The 26,947-nt window shown below is 31.4% G+C and overlaps 3 protein-coding genes across 6 annotated transcripts in view; 2 read left to right on the top strand and 1 right to left on the bottom strand.

The window, feature by feature from the left end:
* Flo2 (flotillin-2) overlaps positions 1–26,947 on the bottom strand; it is a 704,941-nt gene that overhangs the window by 228,909 nt on the left and 449,085 nt on the right. The gene's annotated exons all lie outside the window — the stretch shown is intronic.
* On the top strand, positions 668–6,854 carry LOC148277744 (glucose dehydrogenase [FAD, quinone]-like). 4 transcript variants are annotated; one of them, XM_088232477.1, is made up of 5 exons: positions 673–784; positions 997–1,078; positions 1,971–2,136; positions 4,934–5,067; positions 5,154–6,854. In XM_088232477.1, exons 3-5 carry the CDS (start codon positions 1,980–1,982, stop codon positions 6,747–6,749), a joined length of 1,887 nt encoding a protein of 628 aa, XP_088088603.1. In that variant the 5' UTR covers positions 673–784; positions 997–1,078; positions 1,971–1,979; the 3' UTR covers positions 6,750–6,854. The 4 variants fall into 4 exon arrangements, with proteins under 4 accessions (XP_088088601.1, XP_088088603.1, XP_088088600.1 ...); XM_088232474.1 differs by having other exon boundaries at positions 997–1,108; positions 1,963–2,136; XM_088232475.1 differs by lacking the exon at positions 997–1,078 and having other exon boundaries at positions 668–784.
* On the top strand, positions 15,005–21,964 carry LOC148277743 (glucose dehydrogenase [FAD, quinone]-like). Its single transcript, XM_088232485.1, has 4 exons — positions 15,005–15,176; positions 18,095–18,276; positions 19,751–19,884; positions 20,042–21,964. The coding sequence occupies exons 2-4, from the start codon at positions 18,120–18,122 to the stop codon at positions 21,641–21,643; spliced, it is 1,893 nt and encodes a 630-aa protein (XP_088088611.1). The 5' UTR covers positions 15,005–15,176; positions 18,095–18,119; the 3' UTR covers positions 21,644–21,964.

Genomic DNA, 26,947 nt, shown 5'->3' with positions numbered 1-26,947 from the left:
GAAACACTCCCACACTACCAGAAGTCAAACTAGAGGATGGGTCATGGGGTCTACCACAAACTCTGAATTCGAGCAATGAAATTTCAGGTTTTTGGGCCCAAAAATATTCAATATGTTACCCAAACATTGCAAAACCATGACCCGGATTCAATTAAATAAATTTGTAAAAAAATAGTTGGGTAGTTAGGTAGAGAAAAATCGGAAAATTCACTCAAAAACATTCTTAAATAATAAATGGTATAAATTAATATTATATAATCGTGTAGTAAATTAACTAGTAGGTAGTAATGTTATTGTTTATTTTGCATAAAAATGTCTGCCTTAAAACAGGTTGTACCTAGTTAGGCAGACTAGACATGATCCAGAGAAATCTATAAACCTAAGTGTGTATGTAGTAGATACAGAAATTGGTATTTTTGTTGATAAACAATGATTATAATTATTATTCTAGGCATATAAGTACTGAATCTTAAAATTTCATTAAAAAAATAAATAAAAATCTACACTATACTTTGAACAGATCCTCCTTACTTAACGAATATTTTTTTGTGAAAAAAAAAACGTCAACAATGCAACGCATCGTTCCAAAATCATAATGAAAGTTGGTGACTTTGATAATATAGTATATCATAACAACTCGAATGAGATGGGATTATATAGCTCGTATAAAGGAGATATTTTCAGTAAAATACATCATTTGAAATAGTGTATTTTATTACAAGCATCTCCTAGTCTAGTTATTAGAAAAACAAAACAAAAGTCACCTTTTCACTGCGCAAAATAGGTTTGATCAATCTTTAATATTTTTTTGAATACGAAGCAATGAAAATTTTTAATTAGTCTAGATTTATGGCATTTTCAGCCATTATACCACCAAATATTTCCGTTTTTTTTAAGTTGTTTACAAAAACAAATAAATTTGTAATAAGTTTAAATCTAGGCATCGACAAGACCCGGGCTCGGCTGGTTTGAGTAATCACTTACACTGGGTTACAGATCACTTACGCCAAGCAAAAAAGGTCCATTCATTACCTTCTCGAAAACTTCTACATCTTCGTCATCTCGAGGGTTACGTCCGGTATTTGTGAACAAAAGTAACACACTTAAGGTATCTATCGTTTTTGAGAAAGATACATATTCAAAAATTTTGAGAAAGAATTATGAAAGTCTAGGCTACATTTGATGATGTATGGAAGTGAAACATGGAACTTGCAGAGGAAGGATGAAAGCTGAGTGAATGCGGTTGAAATGCGATCTCTTGGACGAATGTGTGGGAAATCAATGTATGACAGGGTTACGAATGATGAAATCAGGCTAAAGTGTAAATCTGAATCAAGTATAATTGATAAGATTAAAAAAAGGTCTCTCAGATGGTTTGGTCACGTAGAACGAATGGACGACGAAAGAATGGTAAAACAAGTATATATGGCGAAAATGAACGGTAACGTGAGACGAGGACGACCAAGGAAGACGTGACATGATCAGATAAACCAAAATCTTAAGTCTGGTCTTGTCAAAAGCAGACAGAACCGAAGGGCATGTATGACAAGATGTATGAACGTGGAAGAAGCTAGGAATGTATGCCAGAATAGACATGTGTGGCGGTCCATTCTCTCTGCCTACTCCTACGGCGAAATGGCGTGATGGTAGTAGTAGTAGTAGTATTAAATTAATCACTCGATAAGAATTAGAATATACTCAATATGCTGAAGAACATTGCTCTGAATATTGATCTGTTCCATGTATCCGAAGTGGTTTTCCGGAGCAGGATTCTCCTACTACTTTGACATGAGTATCTTTCGTGTATTTTTTCTTCTTCTTTTTTATAATATGTTCCTATTAAATATATGTTTGTAATGTACATTTTATATTGAAAATAAATTAATTGAATTGAATTGAAAATTGAAAATATTGTAGCTGTCATTAATATTATTTTTAAAACTGAAATCACCTTATCATAAGTGCAACAGGGAAACAAGATGGATAACTTGATGCAGGGAGTTTGTCCATCTTCTTCTGATGGTCAGGTTCAGACGATAGTGCAGCTTTTCCTCCAGTTCGTGATAGGATCATACTGCAAGTTAAGCGACCCCAAGAAATGGCCCGACGACAAGGCAGCCGATCTCTTATCTCAAGGTTAGACTCGATTAATCGTCTATAATTATTTAAGTTTATTTCAACAGAGAGGGAAAACATTTTTGAGAAGGGAAAATGGAAGTCTAGGCATTTACAGGGCTTATGACCTGCCATTGGCTGGTTTAAGTGGCCACTTTACACACTGGGTAACATTCACCATTCTGCCCATGTTTGAGCATCCGCATTTTCTCAACTCTTCCATCTGTTGACTTTTGTGAAGTAAAAGAGCTTAAACCTTTATCACGTGGGTGAGATTCATCCGGCTGAACCAAATCACCTACTAGGCAACGCCTAAAAAAAGGATTTTCCAATTTTTATACTTCTTTTTTTACCAGGTAGTAATTCAACAATGTTTGAGTATGTCCAAATGCTTGCAGACTGGCTGGGTTTCCTCCCTAGGGAGTTGTTCATATTTAAATTTATTTCAACAGAGAGGGAAAACATTTTTGAGAAGGGAATATGGAAGTCTAGGCATTAACAGGGCTTATGAACTGTCATTGGCCCTCTCTGTACTGTCTGTCATTGGCCCTCTCTGTTGAAATAAATGTAAATATGAACAACTTCCGAGGGAGGAAATCCAGCCAGTCTATAATTACCTTTATAAGCGCTTGAAATATTACTTTTAGGACCTAATTTTTTTTCCTAGATCCTTTCTTTGTCTACTTCCAAACTCCTTACTGAACCAACAACCATTCGACCAACGAACCTACGCATTCCTTACATCATAATTTAAAATGTTCTAGAAATAAAATTTATTAATTAATACCACTTTTGGACAAAGGGATTTAGAGTATTAAGCAATTAAAATCTATAACCTACTTCCACTATCTATTAAAACAATTAGTATTGAGAAACTGTTCAAAGAGATATTAAAAATAGATAGTGGAGTTGGGTCGAAGCAAAATGGATTCTCATTCGCCCAAACTAATATTGAATCAACTGCTCCACAACTGTATATATTATGTTTTTGTTATTTTATTGTGCGTTTTATAATACAAATAAATATATATAAATATAGGTATACATAAATTAAATATTAACTTAAATACGTAGTGTTTAAAACTGTCTGAAGATTTTGTTAATAATCCCTGTATATTAAGTCTTCTTTGTTTATTCTCACGTGTAAAAATATTTTTTAAAAGTATATTATTGTGTCCTCGGCAGTCACATTATTTTTATTATTACTTTCAATGAACATATTGATACTATGATTAACAAGTCACTTAAACTCTTGGGTTTTGTTAGCAGGACATCTAGTGACTTTACTAATATGTTCATGGTTAAAACATTGTATTGCTCACATGTTCGTCCTCTTTTAGAATATGCATCCGTGATCTGGTCTCCCTTCTATGTAGGCCGGATAAATCATATCGAATCGGTGCAACATTGTTTGCTAAGAAAAGTAGCATGGATGATTGGCCTCGAGAGGGGAGACTACACTTACGGAGAAATGGAGTCAATGTTAAAAATCTCAAGTCTACAAAAACTTTTTTAAAACATTTTAAAAATTCACTAAGATAGACCGGATCTTGTCTTGAGGTAGTGATTTTTATTTTTTTTGTCCTAGCTTTAATTTTATTTAGTTGTATTTTATTTTATTAGTGCCTGTATTAATTATAAGAAATTGTATTTACCATCGTTAGAATGGACTGCATAAGTCCGTCAAATAAAGATTATGTAAGCGTTTGTTGATAAATAGCTGTAAGCTTCTTTTTACATTATATGCACACATTTATCTAATATTATTTATAAACACATTTTTTAATCTGTTTTAGTAAATGGTAAATTGATATAAAAATTAATAGTAAAAAAGAGTTTGAAATTTTTTACAAAACAAAGCAACTCGAAATCTCCATTATGAAAGTAAATGATATAATCTAATAGTGTAATATACCTACTAGTCCGAAATACTTCTGGTTGTGTGGAATTCCATACTTCCGACTTCAAGTATAATTATTTTTAGAAATGATCTATGTTTACATACCCAAGCTAACTGTACACATCAGACTTAACAGGCCGATATGGGCATTTGCAGAGAATGCCATATCACGGGTGCCAAAAATAGTCTTAGTTGGACACTCGGGAGGCAGAAGAAAGGTCGGTTGATCTAGGCTACGGTGGGAAGATGGCATAAAAAATATGCATCACAACTACTTGAAGTATCTAACTGGAGGGTAGGGGCGAATCGTCTAAATAAGCGATTATGCACAGCTTACCATTATATTTTACTTTCGAGAATAATATTTTATGGTATCCATGTTTATGGGAAATAATTATTTATTATAAATTACCACCACCGTTTATATTTAAAAAAAATGATATTATGAATTATTTTTATTTATTCATGCATTTCATAATATATACAGTTTTTTGTTCACGTTGCCCAGCTGTATAAAACAGTACTTAAGATTTTCTTGTTATATTACTTTAAAATATTATTTAATTTTGTTTTTTACATTTATTCTTAAAATTGTTTAAACTTTCTTCTGAATATGCTGTATAATTTTCAGGTTATTTTTAGGTTATTTTTTTAAATATAAATCTTGTAGAATTTTTAGGTTTAATTTATTTTTATATAAATCTTGGGTATAAGGAAATTTATGTTTTTTTTTTTTTTTTTTTAGTCATTATTTAGTATTATAAATGTTTGTAAAAGGCAGATTTGCCGTTTATGTTAATAAAATACTAATAATAATAATAATAATAATTGAAGAAGAAGATGTTACGTTAATATTTCAAATTGGAGCCGGCCTCAATTTTTTTTTTTTTTATTGCTGTGAATGAAATATTATTACAGATCATCCTGAATATGACTTCATAGTGGTCGGTGCAGGATCTGCAGGATCTGTTGTGGCAAAAAGGTTGGCAGAGGTGGAAGATTGGAATATACTGTTGTTAGAGGCAGGAGGGGATCCAACAGCTGAATCCGAGGTAATCTTACAATTGATTCCAAGTTTATTTATCCAAGGCTATTGGTAAGAAATAAACAAATCAATCTAACGCGAAACCATTTTTAGGTGCCGGCGTTTCTGACTTTCATTCAAAATACTGCACTGGATTGGAGTTATCGCACGGAGAAAGACCCTCGATACTGTCAGGGGATGGTAAATCAGCAATGCAATTGGCCGAGAGGTAAAGCGCTCGGAGGGTCGAGTGCCATAAATGCAATGTTGTACGTGCGAGGCAACAAAGCGGATTATGATGAATGGTCCCTCATGGGTAATTCAGGCTGGGATTACAAATCAGTTCTGGAATATTTCCAAAAAGCAGAAAACTCGTCGTACATATTCAAAGGAAATAATGTTAATGTCGAAGAACAGTACGGAAAAAATGGACCGCAAAACATAGAACCATATAACTCAGTCATACCATGGAAAGAAGTGATCAAATCAGCATGGAAAGATGTTAACGAAAGGGTTCTTGAAGATGTCAACATAAACAGCGATCCGGGAATTAGTGATGCTTTGGGAACAATACAAGGAGGTGAAAGATGCAGCACAGCAAAAAGTTATTTGGGTAAAGTCATTAACAAAACCAATCTTCATGTCGTAAAAAATGCTCGAGTGTTAAAACTGTCCATAAATGGGTCAGACAATGTTGCAGAAGGAATTTATGTTGATATTGACGGACAAAAAAGATACATCAAAACAAAAAAGGAGGTGATCTTATCAGCAGGAAGCATCAACACGCCACAGATATTAATGCTATCCGGAATTGGCCCGAATAAACATTTAGAAGAGTTGGAAATCAAAGTCAAAGCAAATTTGAATGTAGGAATGCGGTTGAGAGATCACGTTGTACTTCCAGTTGTTTTTAGTATAAAAAATCAAGATCCGGTTCTCAATTACGATCCAGCCACATATGTGAACCAAATTATTTCTGAGTATATGTTGAGACGTTCTGGACCATTCTCGACAATCGGAATTACGGATTTGATAGGGTTTATAGAAACTAATTCCTTGAAAACTGGAGTTCCCGATATTCAGTTTCATCACTTTTACAGCGCAGTGAATGACAGACTTGGTCTGCCAAATTATTTAAACAAAAATGGATTCAACGAGGAGTACAAGAATATAGTAGAAGAAATTAACAGGGAAAAATCTATATTAATTTTTTTAATTACACTTTTAAAGCCAAAATCAGCGGGAAGAGTTGAATTAAATAATACAAATCCATTTGATGCGCCATTAATTTATCCAGAATATTTCAAGGACGATGAAGACATAAAAACTTTACTCAGGGGGATTAAATTTTCGGAAAAATTAGAAGCATCTGATACATTTAAAAGGTTTGATATAAAAATGGAGCACATACCATTAAAAACCTGTAAAGAACACACATTTAAAACTGAAGGATACTGGAGGTGTTTGATCAAAAACATTGCCACTACAATTTACCATCCAGTTGGCACAGCAAAGATGGGATCAGTAATAGATTGGGAAGCTGTTGTAAATCCAGAATTAAGAGTTTACAAAACAAAAGGTCTCAGAGTCATAGACGCTAGTATTATGCCGGACATAGTGAGAGGTAATACTAATGCACCAACAATCATGATAGGAGAAAAAGGGGCAGATTTGATAAAGAATGAGTGGTTAAAAGGCAGCTCAGAATGAGGTACAGTCAGATATGAAAGAAATTTTAAGAAATGATCATAAAATATTGTTAATTATATTTTTATTAACAAATATCCACATAGGTAGGTAGAGTGTCAGCAAAAAGAGTAAAAATTAATAACAAACATTTTTTTGAAATTATTATTAACATACAATTATGTATATTAGTTAAAGAATTATTAGATACACTGATTAAATTTTAAAATAATATTTTAAGACCTACTTAATATTTCCATCATATTAATTTGTTATTTATATTTGATAATGATGTAATGTAATAAAAAAAATATATATTGCTTTAGTACGTAGCCAACTTGAATACAACTCGGTTATATGGTCACCATATTATAAAGTACATATAAATAATATTGAAAGAGTTCAACATATTTTTTTAAGTTTCGTTAATTTTAAATTAGGTATTTCAGTTGAAGATATTAATTACTCATACTTAAATAAATATTTAAATGTACAAACATTAGAAAATAGAAGAAATCTGAATGATTTGTTATTTTTATGTAAAATATTAAATTCAATATTTGATTGTTCCGAACTGTTACAACTGATTAACTTTCGAGTTCCGGGCCGGGTTACCCGATTTAATAAACTATTCTATGTAAATGTCTACAACAAACTACAGTGCAGACTCGCCAATAAGGAGAATTCATACATTTGCAAATGAATACGCAAATGACGTAGATATATTTAATATAACATTTGAATTTTAAAAGGCAGTGTATCAATTTACTATCTTCAAATTGTAATACCTAAATAATACTATGTTGATTTCAATTTTTTACCGTTTATTGACTTATATGTGTACTCCAAATAAGTATTTTTCTAACTTCTTCTAATTTTAAGATTATTTAAAACAACCTATACGAAAAAATGAACTCCTGTTCTCCACTGCAATATAATTATTTATTTATTTATTTAATTTTACAATACGCCCAAGGGGCATTTACAAATAATATACAGGTAAGTACAAACATAGTGCGTAAAAATTTAAAAGATAAACAACGCTTTTTTGTATACATGTAGAAACAATAAGAAGCATACTGCCATGCAAAATAAAAAGTAAAACTTTACATAGTAAAAAAGAAAAAAAAAAATGGATATAAGAAAAGTAATTGAAATAAAAAGCAAATTGTAAATAACTTGTAAAGAATTCAAACAAAAAAATTAATACATTTTTATATGCTTATAAGTATAAAAAAAATGGTATCAACAAAGTATTGTTAAAAACAAATAATGAAAATTAGTTAACAGTAAGTATATATGTGAAAATAATATAATATACGGTACACAAAAATATTTGATACATTAATATCAGAAAGAGATAAGATAATAATAATACACACCAAAAACAGAGAAAGAATTGTATGAAAAAGAAAGTTTTATTACGACATTAATAATTAGTTTCAAACAGTGCATTTAAGAACGTTTTAAAATGGATAATTGTCGTATTATTATGTATGTATTATTATGTATCCTCATATATTTTCTACTAATATGTAATGATTTTTATTTTTTTTCTCTTAATTAATTTTTATTTTTTGCTTCTTTCTTTGTGTAAAATGCATTTCTGTCTTTATTTTCAAAAATGCACTTCTGTTCTTTCCACTTTTTTACTAATATTTAAATATGATATTTTTTATGTTTTTCTTTTAAAAATAATTTATAATTTTTTTGCTACTTCTTTGTAAAATTTGTCTGTCTTTATTTGTATATATGTAGGTAAAAACATGTAAAAGCCTAAAAGGAGTATAAATAAAAAAATAAATATATAAATCATATAAAACAAGCCGATGTATTACATTCCGAGAAGTATATTATGTTATAAATAAATCGCATATCAATAAAATGACCTCCAAAGCATTGAGCATGTTTCATAATTCGAATGAGTAAACACTTTGATAATCTAAAGACCCTTATTTCATTATATTATACGTTTGTCAGAAGCCATTTCGAATACGCCTCTCAGATATGGAATCCCCAGTATGCCATATATATAAGTAGAATAGAAAATATTCAAAACAAATTTATAAAGTACCTTAAATACAAAACCGGTATTTCTTATGTATCTACTCTCACTGCCTCCACCTTCCATGGAATCATTTCTCTACAATACCGCAGAGTGTGTGCGGACCAACTACTGCTTTACAAAATTATGACAGGAATGGTTGACTGTACAGAGCTGCTTGGTTTAATAACAATACATGTGCCAGCCAGGATTTGTAGACGGTACCACCTGTTTCATGTACCAATAAGTAAAACATTGTATTTTAAAAATGCTTTTTTTCGTAGGACTTTTTCAATGTACAATACAAAATTTAAAAATATAGATTACACAAACATCACTCAGTCAGATTTAAAATTTACACTAAAAATGTATTATGTAACTTAGTAGACATTATAATAATAAATATGTACATCTTCCCTTCCCTCCTTATCCGCTCTTCAAGCATTTTTGTCCTTATCCCGCCCAATTTACAGTAACTTAATGTTCTTAAAATAAATATTTTAAAAATCTTTGATTATTGAGTACATGAAAATAACATTTTTATATGTATAAATTGTATGTATTTATTTGATATGTAATATATTTTCTTTACTAACTTTGTATACTATGTGGAAATCTGTTATTAGTTCTGAGTTTATACACTATATCTGTTTGTTTACTAAAAATATGTATGTAGAACTGTTGATTTCCCAAATAAAATAAAATAAATAAATAAATACTTTTCATTAATGGAATCCTGAAAATTTTATAATTTTCAATTTTATTTTACTACCAGATATGTGCTTATTATACTAATGTCATTTACTGGATGTAAGGAAGGTAGATGGCCTTTTTTTTAAATTTATATAATTTTTATATTCTGTATGCATGTTATGTAAAAATTGTTGTTATTTTCCGAAGTAAATGAAAAAAATAATTTTTAAAAAAAAGAAATGTACAACTCTTCACTCAGGAATAAAAGTACTCATCGTCAGAGAAATGAGCTCTTTCTTAATATTGACAAGTGCAGTGTTATTACGTTTACCCGTAATAGAACTTCAATCAACTTCTCTTATTATATAAATAACACAGATCTCGTAAGAGTTACAGAAATAAAAGATTTAGGTATAGTGTTCGATGACAAGTTGTCATTTGCTCCACACATTGATGCGGTTACTAACAAGGCAATGAAGTGTCTCGGATATTTGCTGAGAACGGCGAAGGATTTTAATTCCATCGATTCGCTTAAATCTTTATATGTTGCCTTAGTTCGGAGTAACTTAGAGTATAATTCAATAATTTGGTCACCTTGCTATAAAATACATAACATAAAATTAGAAAAAGTCCAACATAAATTCCTTCGCTTCATAAATTTTAAACTTAATATTCCCGTTGACCAAATCGACTACAACTTCCTATCAAATAATTTAAAATTGTCTACTCTCTCGAATGGGAGAATCTTAACCGATTTAGTAAACCTATATAAAATTGTAAATGGCGCGCTGGACAGCCCTGATTTAACGGGACTGGTTAATATTAAAATACCTTCCCGAGGTGTCCAGCGGGCACAACTACTATGTAAATTCACCTATAGCTAGACTCCATCGCCTTGGTAATGAATATGGCGATGTTGATATATTTCGTTACTAATTGAGCATATTCAAGACCAAAGTAATACAGGCGACCGACGCGACGGAGTCTAGTCAATAAATCTTCCATCGTATTTATGTATGCTTAAAAGTTAGCCCGTGTTATGTTTTATATTTTTAGTTTATAAAACCCCTTTCAGTTTTCAACATTTTCAAGTTTAGTTTACCGGTGTAAAAAAAAATAAAAAAAAATAATTATGTTTTATTTGAATCCTACTATGCCTTATATTATTAACATAATATAATGTATGTATTGTCTTAATAGTGTATTATGTTAACTATGTAACTTTATTTTTAAAACTTAAAAAATATTTTTTTTAAATTTTTATATTTGAAAAAATGTTAATTATGTTTAATGTGTAACTTTTTCTTATTATATGTATAATGTAAAAGCCCCATGGGCGTCAAAAGAAAGAAAAAAAAAAATCTATAATAATTTGTTTACACATTTTAATAATGTTACTCCACAAGTTCCGAATGCAATTTTAACCATATTGACATGATTGAAGACTGCAGTTACACGTACGAATTTTGTTAAATTTGTTTTTTATATAAATTGACCTAATAAAACTGATTCACGCTGCCAAAAGTCGAATTTACAAACACTGATCGTGCAACTTTATTTCTTGTATTGTCGCAACAGAATACACACCGGTAATTTGTATGCGTCGCGTCGGGAGACGATTTAAAGTAATCAAATCATTTCTGAGAAGTTAATGATTTGTAACATGGGGAGATGCAGAAAAAGGATAGCATGATCATTTGACCTTCAAGGTGGAATAGGGGTTAAGGTAGACTGACAAACGCAGCAACAGGCTACCGAGAAACGGCAGATAAAAATGTCGTCGGCGAAAATCTCGCAGACAACACATAATAATTAATTACACTGATATACAAAATTAAAACATTTAATACAAGAAATCAAACACTGATTTGAGTCTACTGAACAATTAATTTTATTTTTACAAAAATAAAAACATCAATTTTGTGACAATTGTTTCGCCTATAATAAAAATAAATAAAAAATATAGTTATATAAATCAAGTTACTATAAAAATATAAAATAAAAAATATATTTTCCCTCAATTACTATTAATGTATATAATACTCGTAATTGAGGGAAAAACCAATAGTTAAGGGCAAGGCTAAGTGTTTAGTACGTAATGGGGAATTTAGGTATTTATATTTGAATTTCGGAAAATTTTATAACAAAGCAAGTATTTATTGACATACATGCATGTATTGTGAGGTAATTTATGAAGTTTTATATCTTTAGATAATTGCTGTGGAAAATATATCAATAATACTGTAATAGGTTAGTGTTCTTTTTAATACACGATTGAAATATAAAGAAGAACTTCAAATAAACATAAATGTATTTTTATCCAATATTTATATTAAATAATATTTATGTTTAAATATGGAGTTCTACAAAATAAACACTAAAGGCCGGTTGCATCAAAGTTGGTATAAATTTAGTTTAAAGTTAAATATTTAAACTTAGTTAAGGCTCAAAATCTGGTAACTGAAAAATTCCGTTGCATCAACATTATTTTAGTTAAGTTAAAGTTAAGAATGTTGCCACTGTAAAGGTTCAAGTTTCACCCTAAAAATTGTTGGGATTTTCGCGCAAGCACGTACTTGTTTATTTACATGTAGCAATACACATGCCCCGCGACGCGTCTTTGGGTACAAACGTTTAAATTTCGTTCCAATTTTCAGTGTGTGCGAAAGGGCGAAGCAACACGGCGCATTCGGAGAAGAAAAGAACAAAAGGGACATCGTCATTTTTGAACTAGATAAAAAATAACTAGAACTAGATAAGAGCAAAAGCTAAAACAAAATGAAGAACTTTTTACTCTAGAAATAGAGCAAAAAAAGGACATTTCGGGCAACTATGACAGCCTTAAATGCCCAGAAAGAGTTAGCTGAGCTCAATCTAGCTCTATTTAAAAATAAATAAACAGTATTTCAATACAGTGATGATTTAGATTTATTTTACACCACGCCGCTGATGATCAAGTCTTGTGTTTTGAAAAATAATTAACAATTAAAAACTCAAATAATTATTAGTTCTTCACTTTTTTGACATTCGAAATCTGGCGATAAAGTCGGACTCTTCCCACAAAAAATGGTCCGTTCGTGGTTTGAACAGTTTTTTTTCGGTTTAGAATATACTCGATGGTAAATTCGTCATCGGAAGACGAAAAATCAGATAAAATGGACATTTTGTGCAACTTTTCACAGATCGATCAAACGATTTTAACACTCACGACGCTTTTTTGACAGATGGCAGATCGCATTTAACTTTAAACGGTCCCCTGGCGGCCGGTCAAATAAAAGTAACTTTTTTGTTAATATTTAGTTAACTTTTTTTGATGCAACGCATTTTGACATAAAAGTAACTTTTATTTGACTTTAGCCCTGACTTTAACTTAACTTTTGTCGATGCAACCGGCCCTTAATCGATCAATACAAAATTAAACTTATTGAATGTTACTTAACCTTAGTAGGTGATTCTTATTGAATTTTCCCTGTTTTTCCCGAATCTATAAAGAAAAATACGATTTTTTTCTAGCATGTAAGGTTTTTTTCCTGTTTTTCTAAGTTAATTTTTAATTTAGTTGATAATTTTTTAATTCTAGTGGAATCTTTATGGAATTCTTTTTGGAATCATAAAAGTCACTTTATAACGTAAACAAATACGATATTGGGTTATCAAAAATGCATGGCTAAAGCAATATTTTTTAAAACGGGTACAAAAATTAGAAATTCTAAAAATTGAACAAACTAATTTGGGAGTAAAACATGTACATATACAATCTCGCAGACAACCCATAATAATTAATTACACTGATATACAAAATTAAAACTTTTAATACAAGAAATCAAACACTGGTTTGAGTCGACTGAACACCTAATTTTATTTTTACAAATATAAAAACATAAACAATGTGACAATTGTTTCGCTTTGTTAGGGCATTTTCAAACGAATGGGAGGATTAGATAAATTGAATGTCCTTATAAACTTATATAATTCAAGTTTCATACAAAAGACAATTGACATTTTAATCACCCATTTTTGCTCCCTTTCTCAACCTTTAAGTTCTTTCATACAGTTATCGATATACACGTTGAACAGCCATAGTGACATCACACATCCCTTTTTGACTCCTTTCTATAATCAGTATTTCGGATGTTTTTATTATTTTGTTGTTTAATTACAGGAAATGCATGATCACCTTATGAACTGTCCTTGAAAAAAATCAATTCTCCTTATGTCAAGCACTTGCCGAGGCAGGTGCAGGCAAGAGCGCAGGCCAACCTGGGCCAACGACGATAGTAGAAGACAAGACATAATCTAGCACTTATTTTTTTATAAACGTTCATCTTTCAATCCGAATAGTCGCCCGACTATCGGGCGAGTGTCGCATCACGCGTACAAGCTAATCCGTAGCCTTGTTAGTATCGTCTATGAGGTCTCTTTTTTTCTTTTAAATAATTACGCAAATGTTTTATCAGTGGTTCTCAGTTCAGTAGTGATGTGCATTACAGGTTAAATAAATAATCGAACAAACAAACATCTGTGATGAGCACTGATACGATAATAATATCAATTTATACTTTGTTTTTTTTTTGTGATTAATTTACGAAAAAAAACGTTTATTACTTTTCATTTTATTAAAACATTAAAAATGGTTTTGATAAAACTACTTTGAACTCGTCACAAGTTCTAAAGAATCAACCAATGATAGATTGTTGTGATAGATTTCCGGTTTCCGGGAAACCAACTCATCAATCAGCAGAACACTCCGACTAAAAGTTGTGACATCACAGACGAAGTAATATCAAAATTACAAAACTTAAACTCATAGCGCTGTTAATACGATATATAAAAAATAAAATAAATATTTTTTAGCGTAGTTTGATAGCCCGTTAACAAAAAAAAATATTAAAAAAACACTAAACTTTCTTATTTAGAATATACAGATAAAAAAAGGATTATTCCTTTAAAAATCGGAAATTAACATAAACGATGATAATTAAACATTATCTTTTGGACCTTTCAATTAGTCATTATAACTAAACCCAATAAAAAACGAACCGGATCATCTTCCAAAATATATTATTTTCACAAATCGGGAATAACATTTAAAATACGTGAAACATTAAGAGCGGATTTAAATCATGTAATGATATAACTATCCAAACAAGTTTTAATTTTTAATTTTCGGGTTTAAAAACGTGTACATACTAAACGGCTCGTAATTGGCGTCACACGTCATGCTTGCCGAGTTCGTTTTTAACAAATATTGCGTGCAAGTATGGCGCAGTAACATAACACGTGACGTTTATCCTATAGGGAGCAAAACTTCTCATTTTCAGGTAATTCAAATCATGCGTATTTTACACCATTGTTGAAAATCAATCCTAAGTTACACGGTAAAAAATATAATATCGTTACCATTGTAGTCTTTTTCTGGTTTAATTTTTTTTTTTAAAGACCTGAAACGCCACAATCGAAGTATCGTAGAAACAATCGAAGTATTCGATTGTGAAAATCGAATAATATGCTCTTTACTCTACATGAATTTTTTACTGTTTTTAGTGCGACTGCTCATTCGATATTGAGCGTTGTGTTCACGATTCGCTGGGTCACGTAGCTCAAAAAATTATTTGATAATAATGTTTTGTTAATATTCCATGATAATAATTTTACTAGATTTATCCAAAAAAATATACAAGTGATATTATTTGATGTTATCAAGATAATTTATCGTAAGTGATATTTTAGTATAGTTATCGAACTTTCAGCTCATTTTGTTTTTAAACGGCTATATTTCAGTCCCTGCAGTGCTATTCTGAACAATCTGAACCGCTCTCGCGGCCGTAAAAAAACACTTTTATCTTGCGTATTTTGTATGTAAATACGCGAGATAAAGGCTGTCCACCAAAGCGTAATACGTCTTGATTCTTTATGAAAAACGATCAAGATACGTTGTGATTGGTGTACTAGTGAATTGCTCTATACACCATTAATTATTTAACATTATTCAGCTACTAGTTAATTATATTTTTGATTATTGTTTTACGATATCCAGTTATTTGCAATTAATATTTTCTATTATTATTTTACGTTACCCAGTAAATGATATTTTTATGTTATTCATCATCATCATTATTCCCTTTCCGCGCCTAATGGTACATAGAGCACTGTATTGGAACACCAATCGTAACGTATCTTGATAATTTTTGTTACATAAAAGGTAAGATTATCAGTCTTACAGTTCAGGTAACAGTCCGGGCACTAATCTAGTGTAGAAACACATTTTCTCTTATTATATTACGTTATCCAGCCATTTGTAAATACTATTTAAACATTATTATTTTACGTTATCCAGTTTACAAATGATATTTTATTATTATATTTATACGTTTTCTAGCTAAATGTAAATATTACCGTTATTATTTCACGTTATCCAGCTATAAATGACAAGACATAAGTATTTATTCCATCTGCCAGTCTGTAGCACTAACTATGCACAACATTCTTTCCTCTATCGTTCTTGCTCTAACTATAATGTTTTTTTTTTCATGTATTGATATATTTTAAATGCCCCTTAATTTTAAAAAAAATAAATTAAGAACTATTATTTCTGGCTGCGATACGATCCCACTTACTATTTAATGATGCACACTCCTGAACACTTACTCCCACACTAATGCACATAAACAGACATCTACACTTACTCTCATACAAATACACATAACACACCCTTTTGTTGTAGCACAATGAGGAACTTCAGCCCTACGGGAAATTAGATACAAAAAATGTTTTTTTACGCGGGGTAAAATTTAGAGCATTAAATTGTACTGATAAAAATATTTTGATAAAAACGCACTACTTTGTATGACGTCACTGGTTCATATGAATCAACCTATGATCTGAGAGCTATGGAAGATTTCCGGTCTGCTTGTCGCTTCTGGACCAATGGGAAGAACTGAATGAGAATAAGCGGAAATGAACCTCTGACGCGGAGTTATTATAGAAATACAAAACTTTAAAAATCGTAGCGCTGATATTACGATTTATAAAAATTAAAAAAAAATTTTTTTGACTCAGTTTAACAGTCTATTAACAAATAAAAAAATAATAAAAAAAAACCACTGAACTTCCTCATTAAATAATATGTATGATTTTTATTTAAAATCTTTGCTGGTCTGTCTTTAAACTGTATTTTTAAAAAAATGGTATTATATCATCGTCGACTGTTTGTTTCTTTAAAATAAATTAATTAATTAATTAATAAACGTCATTTTCCATTATTATTTCACGCTATTCAGCTACATATTTATAAACGATACTTTTTTTTACTATTTTACCCTATTCAGCTACTTGTAAAATATATTTTTACATTATTATTTTACGATACCCGGCCATTTTTAAATGATATTTTTCCATCATTATTTTACGTTATCAAAACGATAATTTACAACTATTTATTTTATTTTACAGAAAAATACAGTCAACAATGATCAAATGAGATAGTAAAGATAAGATTTAAAGTCACACCAGCGAAGTTTCCAAATAAAATCATACATATTAAATTATGGTAAAACAAAATGGTGTGTTTGCGTGCATTTGTATGAGAGTAAGTGTAGAGGTGAGTGTAAGCGTGAGCATCATTCAACTATTTAAGTTATTCAATACGATTTTTTAGTTTGTTTTACGTTTATACAAATGAGTGATAATTTACCATGATTTAAATTATTTAATCACAAATGACATCCACCTCGGGTTCTAATGGTTACCGCGTTTGCCTATAGTGCATTGCGTATTGGTTTTGATCCCCGAAAGGGTTGAAATAAAACATGTATTTCAAAAATTTGTTTTTATTATTCAATTAAATATTTATAATTGCAATATTTTTCATAGTCCCGGGACAGGTACTTAAAGCGTAAAATGACTTATCATCCGAACTTCGTGTAACCTTAAAAAATGGTCAAGATACGCTTCAATTGGTATAATGATAAAGTGCCCTAAGCACCACAAGGCGTGGATAACTGAATAATAGTTATTAACTACAAATGTATGATATTTCGATTTTATTTTAAGATTTTACAATCTATCGTAGATTTTCAGTAATCTATTTTTTCTAACCAGCTAAATTATATAAAAGTACTATTTTACGTTACTCGCATATAACATAAATTACAAATTACATACCTTTGTAAATTACTAATTACATAAATTACAAATTATATAAATTACAAATTACATAAATTACAAATTATATAAATTACAAATTACATAAATTACAAATTACATAAATTACAAATTACATAAATTACAAATTACACAAATTACAAATCACATAAATTACAAATTACATGAATTACAAATTAGAAACAGGTAAAAATGATAGAACGCCATATTTTTAAAAACAAACCTGGCTTTCTCTAAATTCATACATCTTCTCATGCACACGCCGATTATTTCGACTTCTGACATGTCCATCTTCAAGTATTTGTTGGATTTGGTCATGTCATGTCTTCCTCGTTTGCTGCATTCATCGACATTCGCATCGTAAAACTTTATTTCGTTATTTAACTTTCCATCGCTCTGCATGTAAAACCCCTTTCTTAATTGTGCCAATAAAGCTTAATTAAATTTCAAAATACACGTATTATTACAGCATTAAAAGGTAGCGCTAGAATACCATGGAGTCTCTGATACAAGGCACTTGCCCCCTGGCATCTGGGGGACAGACGCAGGCCGTGTTCGCTGGAGTCCTACAGATGATCCTGGCCTCGTACTGCGGACTCGGAGACTCCTCAAAATGGCCAGAAGACAAGGCGTCTACATTACTGAATGAAGGTAAGGACTAAAGACTTCTCCAGGTATGAATAGCTTGCGAAGTATCTCATTCTTCGAATTATTTTAGATTAATTACGAGCATTTTATTTATTTATACTTTCTTAAGTTAGATCGTAACACCTTAAAAACTAATATAAACTTTTAGTAACATTGGCGGCCTCCATAGTGTAGTTTTCTAGCCGCTTGACTCACGCCCGGAAGGTTCCGGGTTCGATTCTCGGTGAAAACATAAAAATTTAATATGATTTTTCTTAAGCCTTAGAGTTCTGTGTTGTAATTGAGCTTCTTGGCCTGTTGTGCTGCAAAAAAAAAATGCTTGGCTCCCATACATACAAAGGTCGACACCAGAACTCAATTGTGAACTGCTAGTTGTGCCTCTTGCGACAAACATTTGTTTGCCAAAGTAGATTTGAGTGCACCGTTCACCCAATAGGATGGGTGCGCGTGAGTTGATTTGAGGTTGAATGGGAAAGATGGATTACAATTGAAGTTATTTATAAAGTAACACACGAGTTGCATCTAATTATTTTGCACAGAAGGAATTTACAATAGCAAATACTGGCGGAGAGCTGATGGCCGGGCGACACGAAATGCCAAGATGAAATGTAATGAGTTCTTCCGATGCACGGCGTTTAATATCTTGTCCGAGCTGACGTTGCAGCGGACTACGCGTTGCGGGCGAAAGCGGAGTTCGGACCTGTCAACCTCACGGCTGTTGATGTTGCCCTCTACAACCCTATACCGTTAGGATTATCGACTACGATTAGTAAAACCATATTTGTTGGATAATATTTATTTATTAACGGCCTAAGCCAATTTGCACAGCTTACATACATGTTATTTGAACAAAAAAAAATTATAAATATAGAAAATAATATTTAAGCTAAAGACAGGAAATAAAAACAGTAAATTAGAACAAAGGTATTGAGAATAAGTCATACAGTAGCTCAATTTAGCCATGGCATCCTCCCACACTCTTTTTGACATTAACAAGAGATCTGCGAAACGCAGGAAGATCCAGCCCAAGAAACTCAAAGCCACTGGAAAAGTTTATTAGTCTACATATTTTTGGCATTAGAAAATTAAAGCCATAGTTTGATTTGGAAGATTTGACATGCAAAAGATTATTGTTTTTAGCGACACGGGAGGGAAAATTGGAGGAGATTGTTTGTGACAGAGAAGGGACATCGCTTATTGAGTTCAGTATTTTAAAAATATATACAAGGTTCAACTCTGTTCTACGGTTCGATACGTGCGTATCGTCTTGTAAACAGACATTTGGACACTCAAAATATCGTTAGAAACGATAACTCATCGATGCCGTAAAATTAATTCGATTATATGATATATATGATTATAAGTTGCGTGTGGTGAGAGATAGCTAGCGTGTTGTCTTCATAAAGATGACTCCGTCAACATGCCTATTCGAACTGATATAATATTATGAAATCAACACATCAACTACTGATTTCAGGTGTTCCGGAATATGATTTTATAGTCGTTGGAGCAGGATCTGGGGGGTCCGTTGTCGCGAGAAGATTAGCAGAAATCGAGGAATGGAAAGTTCTTCTATTGGAAGCTGGAGGAGATCCACCGGCAGATACAGAGGTTAAAATTAATGTCACAACTATGTAAATTGAAACGTTGAATAATAGCATAAATTTAAAATGTTTTCATATCAGACACGCGTTAAGTGTTTATTTATTCTAATCACACAGGTCTAAAGATCAAATATGCATTGAATTTTTACAAAATATTTTTATAGGTGCCAGCATTTCTGTTTGCTAACCAAAACACAGCTTGGGACTGGAGTTACAAAGTCCAGAAAAATAAGCGATACTGCCAGGGAATGGTAAATAAAGAATGCAACTGGCCCAGAGGGAAAGTGCTCGGAGGATCTAGTTCAATTAACGCGATGCTGTACGTCAGAGGAAACAAAGAAGATTATAACGAATGGGAGAAGATGGGGAACCCGGGGTGGGGTTACGATTCAGTCGCTGAATATTTCAAGAAAGCGGAAAATCTAAACTACAAATTTTCAGGACCGGATGAAGAGATTAATAAACACTATGGAAAAGGCGGACCGATTAATGTTCAACCCTATAACTGCGATATTGGCTGGAAGAAAGTTCTCAAAGCGGCTTGGCAAGAAGTCAGCGGAAAGGTTGTTGCAGATATCAATATAAAAGGCCAAATCGGACTAACGGAAGCTCTAGGTACAATAAAGGGTGGGCAAAGATGGAGTACAGCTCACGGTTATCTCGCTGGATTCAAGGACATAAAAAACTTACATATAATTAAGAATGCACACGTTATGAATCTACAAATAGATGAAAAATCTAAATCCGTTACTGGAATCACTGTAAGAATAAAAAATAAAGAAATTAAAATCAATGCGAGAAAGGAGGTGATCTTATCAGCTGGGAGTATCAATACGCCACAGATATTGATGTTATCAGGAATTGGTCCAAAAGAACAAACTGAGAAATTTGGTATACCCAAAATAGCAGATTTACCGGTAGGAAAAAATTTACAGGATCATGTAATTTTCCCAGTGGTATTCACTATTGATAAAGCTAATAGTAACGCTTTACCTCCGGAAGCGGGATTGCAGATAATATTAGATTATTTGCAAAAGCGGACTGGGCTTCTTTCCGGCATAGGAATCACAGATCTGATCGGTTTTATTGATTCTACGGGAAAAGGGAACAGTATACCCGATGTACAAATGCACCATATGTATCATCCAATAAACGATGCCATTATATTACCATACTTCTTGCGAGGTTTAGGATTCGAAGCAGAGTTTGTAAAGTTTTTGGAGGAAATAAACAAAGTGCAAGAAGCCATAACAATATTTCCAACACTTTTAAGACCGAAATCGTTAGGAAAAATACAACTTGGAAGTAAAAATCCTTTTGACGCGCCGTTAATTTACCCGGAATATTTTAAAAATGACGAAGATATCAAAACGTTTCTTCGTGGGATAGATTTTATAGTCAAACTAGAAGAAACAAATGTTTTTAAAAAGTTTGGTATGAAATTAGAAGCGATTCCACTGAAAGAATGTGAACCTTTAAAATTAAAATCCGAAAATTATTGGAGGTGCTTGTTGAGACATTTAGGTACTACAGTATATCACCCTGTAGGAACTGCGAGAATGGGACCAATTGAGGATAAACGTTCGGTCGTGGATTCTAGATTAAAGGTACACGGAGTAAAAGGTCTACGAGTTATTGATGCAAGCGTGATGCCGAACATAGTGAGAGGAAATACAAATGCTGCTACTATTATGATCGGAGAAAAGGGAGCTGATATGATCAAAGAAGACTGGAGGGATAGCCAAAGGACTCACAGCGAACTTTAAGGCGAGAAAGAAAATAATGGAATTAGTTAATATCCATAAACAAAAGTATCAGAGTTATAAAAATTGATGTTGAGCTGGATGAAGACAATTTTATACGTAATGTACTCGTATCCTGACGACAGTGAATTTATAGCGCAACCCATGACTTGTCACGCTATTTTTTATTTATTTATTCATATTGTTTCTCTTACAAACTATAATGAATAATAAAAATAATGTGACCTCACTGGGGTTAACCGTGCCGAGGACACTTGACAATATATATTTTTTTTATATTTGTACATTTGAGAATAAACAAAGAATTCTAAGTCAATAAACAGAGATATACATATATTTTTATTAAAGAAGGTAAAAACATGTACAGAAAATATAAAAGGAAAATAATGAAACCCACTAAACCGCGAAACCGGCTTGTCAGCAGGTTTCTTATTTTTCTTTTACAAAGAGAAACATTAGAGAAATTATATAAATTTAAAAAGTAATATAAACATTATTAAGAACTAAAAGCATACCTAATTTTTACACAAAATTTATTTATAAAAATTAAAATAGATGACATTAAATGATAATCAATATAAAGCTTTGTTACACATTAACCATTTAATTATTTTTTTCTTAAAAGCTTTGTCAACATTTTCTTTTAAAATCATCTTAGGAATCTTATTAAAAAATTTAGTAATTGTATAATGAAATGTTCTTTGGCCATACTTGTTTACAAACCTCGATAATTAACAAAATGTTCAGACAGTTTTAAACACTACGTATATATGTTTACAATTAATTTATGAACATCTATATAATTTATATTACAAAACGCACAATGAAAAAATAAAAACCTAACATGAGCTATACACTTGTGGAGCCGTTGATTTAATGTTGTTTTGGGCGAATGAGACAATCCATTTTACTTCTACCTAGCTCCACCATCCATTTTTTTATAGCCTTTTTAAACATTTTCTCGTTGCTAATGGTTTTAATGGATAGTGGAAGTAGGCTATCTTCTGGACGAAGACATACCAACCTCCAAAACTATTCTGCCATACAGCCGAATGGAACTGAGAACAGAGAACCCAATGAAGCTGTATTACTTAGATTTACATTAAGCGTAATTTCGTGTAGTCTAGTTAAACGTAGGATTGTAGATTATTTTTGTTTGTTTTTCAATACATTGAGTAGGGGAACGTCTCGTACCTTGGACCTGGTTGTACCTCGGTCCATTGATATTGTGAGCAATCTAGTATATTTTTAAAATACGTGTTATTGGTGGTTTGTGGAAAATTTACTCGATGGCCCCATAAACGTTTTTTGACAGTTGCTACCGGAGAAGTATTTAAGTGAAGCGGAGAAACGTTTTTTTTTTACCAAAATAGTAAGATTTTTCGTTTAAATACGTAACGTTTTCCTTATTTTCTGTATTATATTAGAGATGCCACGAATAGCAATTTGGCCGAAGCACCGAAAATTCAGCGGCCGAATGTTCGGCAAAAGATGTATGCATTTTGCGCCTGTCTCATATCTAGCTCCTATATGGTATGTTATTTAAATTTACAATGAAAAATTTTACAGAACTGTACTTCCAAAATGAGTCATTTTAACTTTTTTTCGTTGATTTAATTTAAACATTTAAATTTGGTTACAAATAAAGATTAACTTGTTATCAAACAATTGTTGTTATTTTTAGACATTGCGTATTATATGCGTCAGTCATGACGCGTTTGCGTTAATTTTCTGGATATAAAGTTTGAGTTTGAGTATCGTCTATTGTCTTGTTAACCTTAATAATAAGTTAAGAAATGCTATCTTTGTTTAGTTTTTTTATATTTTACTTTTTGTGCTGTTACATGTTCACTTAATTGCCATACTTACTAGTTCTTTGCTCAATGTATTATTATTGCGTTTTTTTAAATTATTTTTTATTATTAACTTTTTAAAATCATTCTTATGTTGTTGAAATTCCATTTGTCGATGCGTTTTGAAGCTGCAAGACTTTTTGTGATGCTAGCTATCATATTATTTTGATCATATTATGTAAATGTTATCAACTATCAAATATCTAAATTTAGTAAATGGGGTCTAGAATTTCAACCGTCCGTGCGCTCAGTAGCAGCAAGACTTGTTGTAATCTAAAATCTAATTTTATAAATTTGCTTTTTATTTCGTTTTTAAAATATCACTCAAACTCAAAACTTTTTTTTTTTTTTAAATATATTTGGACCCCTGTATTTAGTAGCCTTACGTGTCATGTACAAGGCTAAAGTACTCGGAAAAAAAAAAGTTTTTGTTTGTCTTGGAAATGGGATGTTCGATCACTGATTTTGGTTTATTACCTTTATGAGTCCAATCACCATTGTTGCAAAGTTCAAGAACAATGGCGCATGATAACTACTTTTTACTACAGTGTGGATATCTGTTAAGGATATTCCATCTTTCCTGCATTCTGCTTCAAGATTATGGCGTTGCAAACTGAAAAATGGGCACTGAAATAACAGATGTTCTATACTCTGTGAAGAAATATCATCGCATGGACAATAGTCATCATTCCTTAATTTAAACCTATATAGATAACTTCTCATAGCTCCGTGTCCGGTAAAAATTTGGGTCGTTTCGAAAGTACTTTGGTGATGATGACGGAAGTTTGCTGCATCAGCCAGCGTTGGGAAAAACATTTTAGTGATTTTACCTGCAGAAGAAGCGCGGTAATGATCCTCCCAACGCTGCTGCGTATTTTGTTTTATACAGCGTTTAGCAAAGCTAAGGGGAAATTCTGAGAAGAAAGGTGCCGTTCTTTTACAAGTTGCGGATCTTGCTCGTTCATCCGCTCTCTCATTTCCTACGATACCAGCATGTCCTCTTATCCAGCATATTTGAATGTTCATCCCTCTTATTTTTAGATGCTTAATTTTACTCTGAATATCTACAATGAATGGATTTACCGACCGAGTATCTGTTATAGCTTGAACGCCCGAACGACAATCTGATAATATTTTTGCAAAAACCCATCTCTCTGGTGGTTTCTTTAATAACCATTCGAGAGCTTCTCGTATTGCGAGTAGTTCAGCCTGGAAAACTGAGCAGAAATTATCTAATTTAAATGTTCTGCCTGGTAATTCTTTATCACTCTCAAAAGGAACGAATGCCGCTCCCACTTTTCCGTCGAGCAGGCTACCATCCGTAAAGATTCTAATTTCGTTGGGAGCATAAAATGGGAGAACTCAAAACTTTATTGTCAAATAAAAATGTAAATAGGGGCTAGATTTCTTATTGTCCATGTGCTCTGTAGCTGCAAGACGTTCTGTTATCTAGCTCATATATATCATAATTGTAATATATCATAATTGGAGACAAGGAACTAGAATCTCAACCGTCCATGCGCTCTGCAGCTGCAAAACGTGTTGGGATATTTATTTATTGTACAGCGCCCTTGGGGTGATTTTGACAAAAATGGCGCTATATAAATTATCCAAACATTATTATTATTATAAAAGTTTTGGGAAGTTGAAGTGCTAATTAATGCTTAGAACGATGCTTCGGTGTCCTCTTACTTAGCCATTTGAGACCTTTTTTCAATTTATAAAGATACTGGACATTAGACAATTTTTATTAAAAGAGTCATTGACACATTTCTGATCATGCAATTACACGAATAAATCCCAACAGCTACTTGTACGAGGTTTTCCTGTAATTTGAATTATTTATTACCAAAAACAAGTACGGAGAAATTTCTCTTTTGTGGCCCCAAGAGTGCTTAGTGTCCTGGATGAACATATAAAGTTCTCCAAAACGAAAGACATTTTCAGGAGAATTGTACAAGTTTGGGTTTTGTCTAAGTGAAGAGACCATTGCAGGAGACTGCTGCGAGATATTGCATAGATTTATACAAGCGTGTTGTCCAGATGTTGATTCAAATATATCGTCGCGTAGGGGAAACAAGGTTCTATGTAGATTCATATTTTTTTTACCACTAGAAACATGAAAGTTTGAAATGAAGATATTATTTTATGTATTTTTTTTATTAATGTTGTCTTAATAAACTAATGATTAATAATAAAGGGTTGATTTCATTTTTCTTTAAAATTTTTATGCAGATAGAAACGATATTTAAATATAAATTCAGTGTAAAAAAACATATTTTGTTAGATAAAACCTTGTTTCCGCAAGGCAACGATATGTGTATGTAATATTTTTTTAATTGTTTACGTTATTTTTTTTGGTAATATGTATTTGTATGAATGAACAAATAAAAAATAAGTAAACATAATAATTAAAATGAATTAAAATAAATATAATAGATAAAATAAATAAAAATAAATAAAAATGAACAAAAATAAATAAATAAGATCAATAAAATAAATAAAATTAAAAAAATAAAAAATAAATAAAATAAAATAAAATAAATTAAATTAATAAAATAAAATAAATAAAAATAAATAAAATAAATAAATTCATACATATAAATTTTAAAAAAAATAAAAATGAATTAAATAAATCAAATGAATAAAATGAGTCAAATAAATAAAATAAAAAAATAATAAAAAATATTTAAAAAAATAAACAAAAAAAGTAAATAAAATACGTTAAATAAAAAAAATACATCCATCATCATTCCTTTTCCGCACATGATGGTGCACTGCACTGGTATACAAATCGCAGCGTATCTTGATCATTTTAGTGACATGAAGGTAAAATGATCAGTCTTACGTGTCAGGTGCCAGTCCAGGAACCATGAAATATTCTAGTGTAAAAACGCCTTTTTTTAAAATAAATATTTCATGTCAACCATGTCGGGAATCGAACCCGATACCTCTTGCATGGTAGGCAAACGCGCTGACTATTATTATACCACGAGGCCGACAAATAAAATGAATAAAATAAATCAAATAAATAAAAAAAATATTTATATTTTCCAGACTTCAACTGGAAAATAACTCATATATTCATAACTCATATGAGAAACTTTTCTTTCACATATCAAAACAAACTTAATTTATAGAATCAGTTTTAACATAAGTTTTGTCAGTTTTTCCACATTTTAGCAAAAGCACCAAAAGTTTAAAAAAATTAGTAAAGGTTTGTATTGTAGTTAATTGTTTGGTTTTACTATTATCATACTCGTATTATCATATTTTATTTTATTACAAGCCTTCAAATTGGAATGTCATCCACCAGCCCAGTAATCTTACCGGGTACTGCCTACAAAAGGTAACACATTTTGTATGCATTTGTAGGATTTACGCGGTAAAGGTACCGAGCCGGGTGGATTTGCGTGCATGTGTGAAAATGAGCCTATGTGCGAAAAGAAGAATG

Source organism: Micrasema longulum, unplaced genomic scaffold, assembly GCF_059751315.1.
Source record: "Micrasema longulum isolate JH-2025_06_02 unplaced genomic scaffold, ASM5975131v1 h1tg000987l, whole genome shotgun sequence".
Classification (NCBI taxonomy): Eukaryota; Metazoa; Arthropoda; class Insecta; order Trichoptera; family Brachycentridae; genus Micrasema; species Micrasema longulum.
Note: the sequence above shows the minus strand (reverse complement) of the source record. Positions and strands in the feature narration are given on the sequence as shown.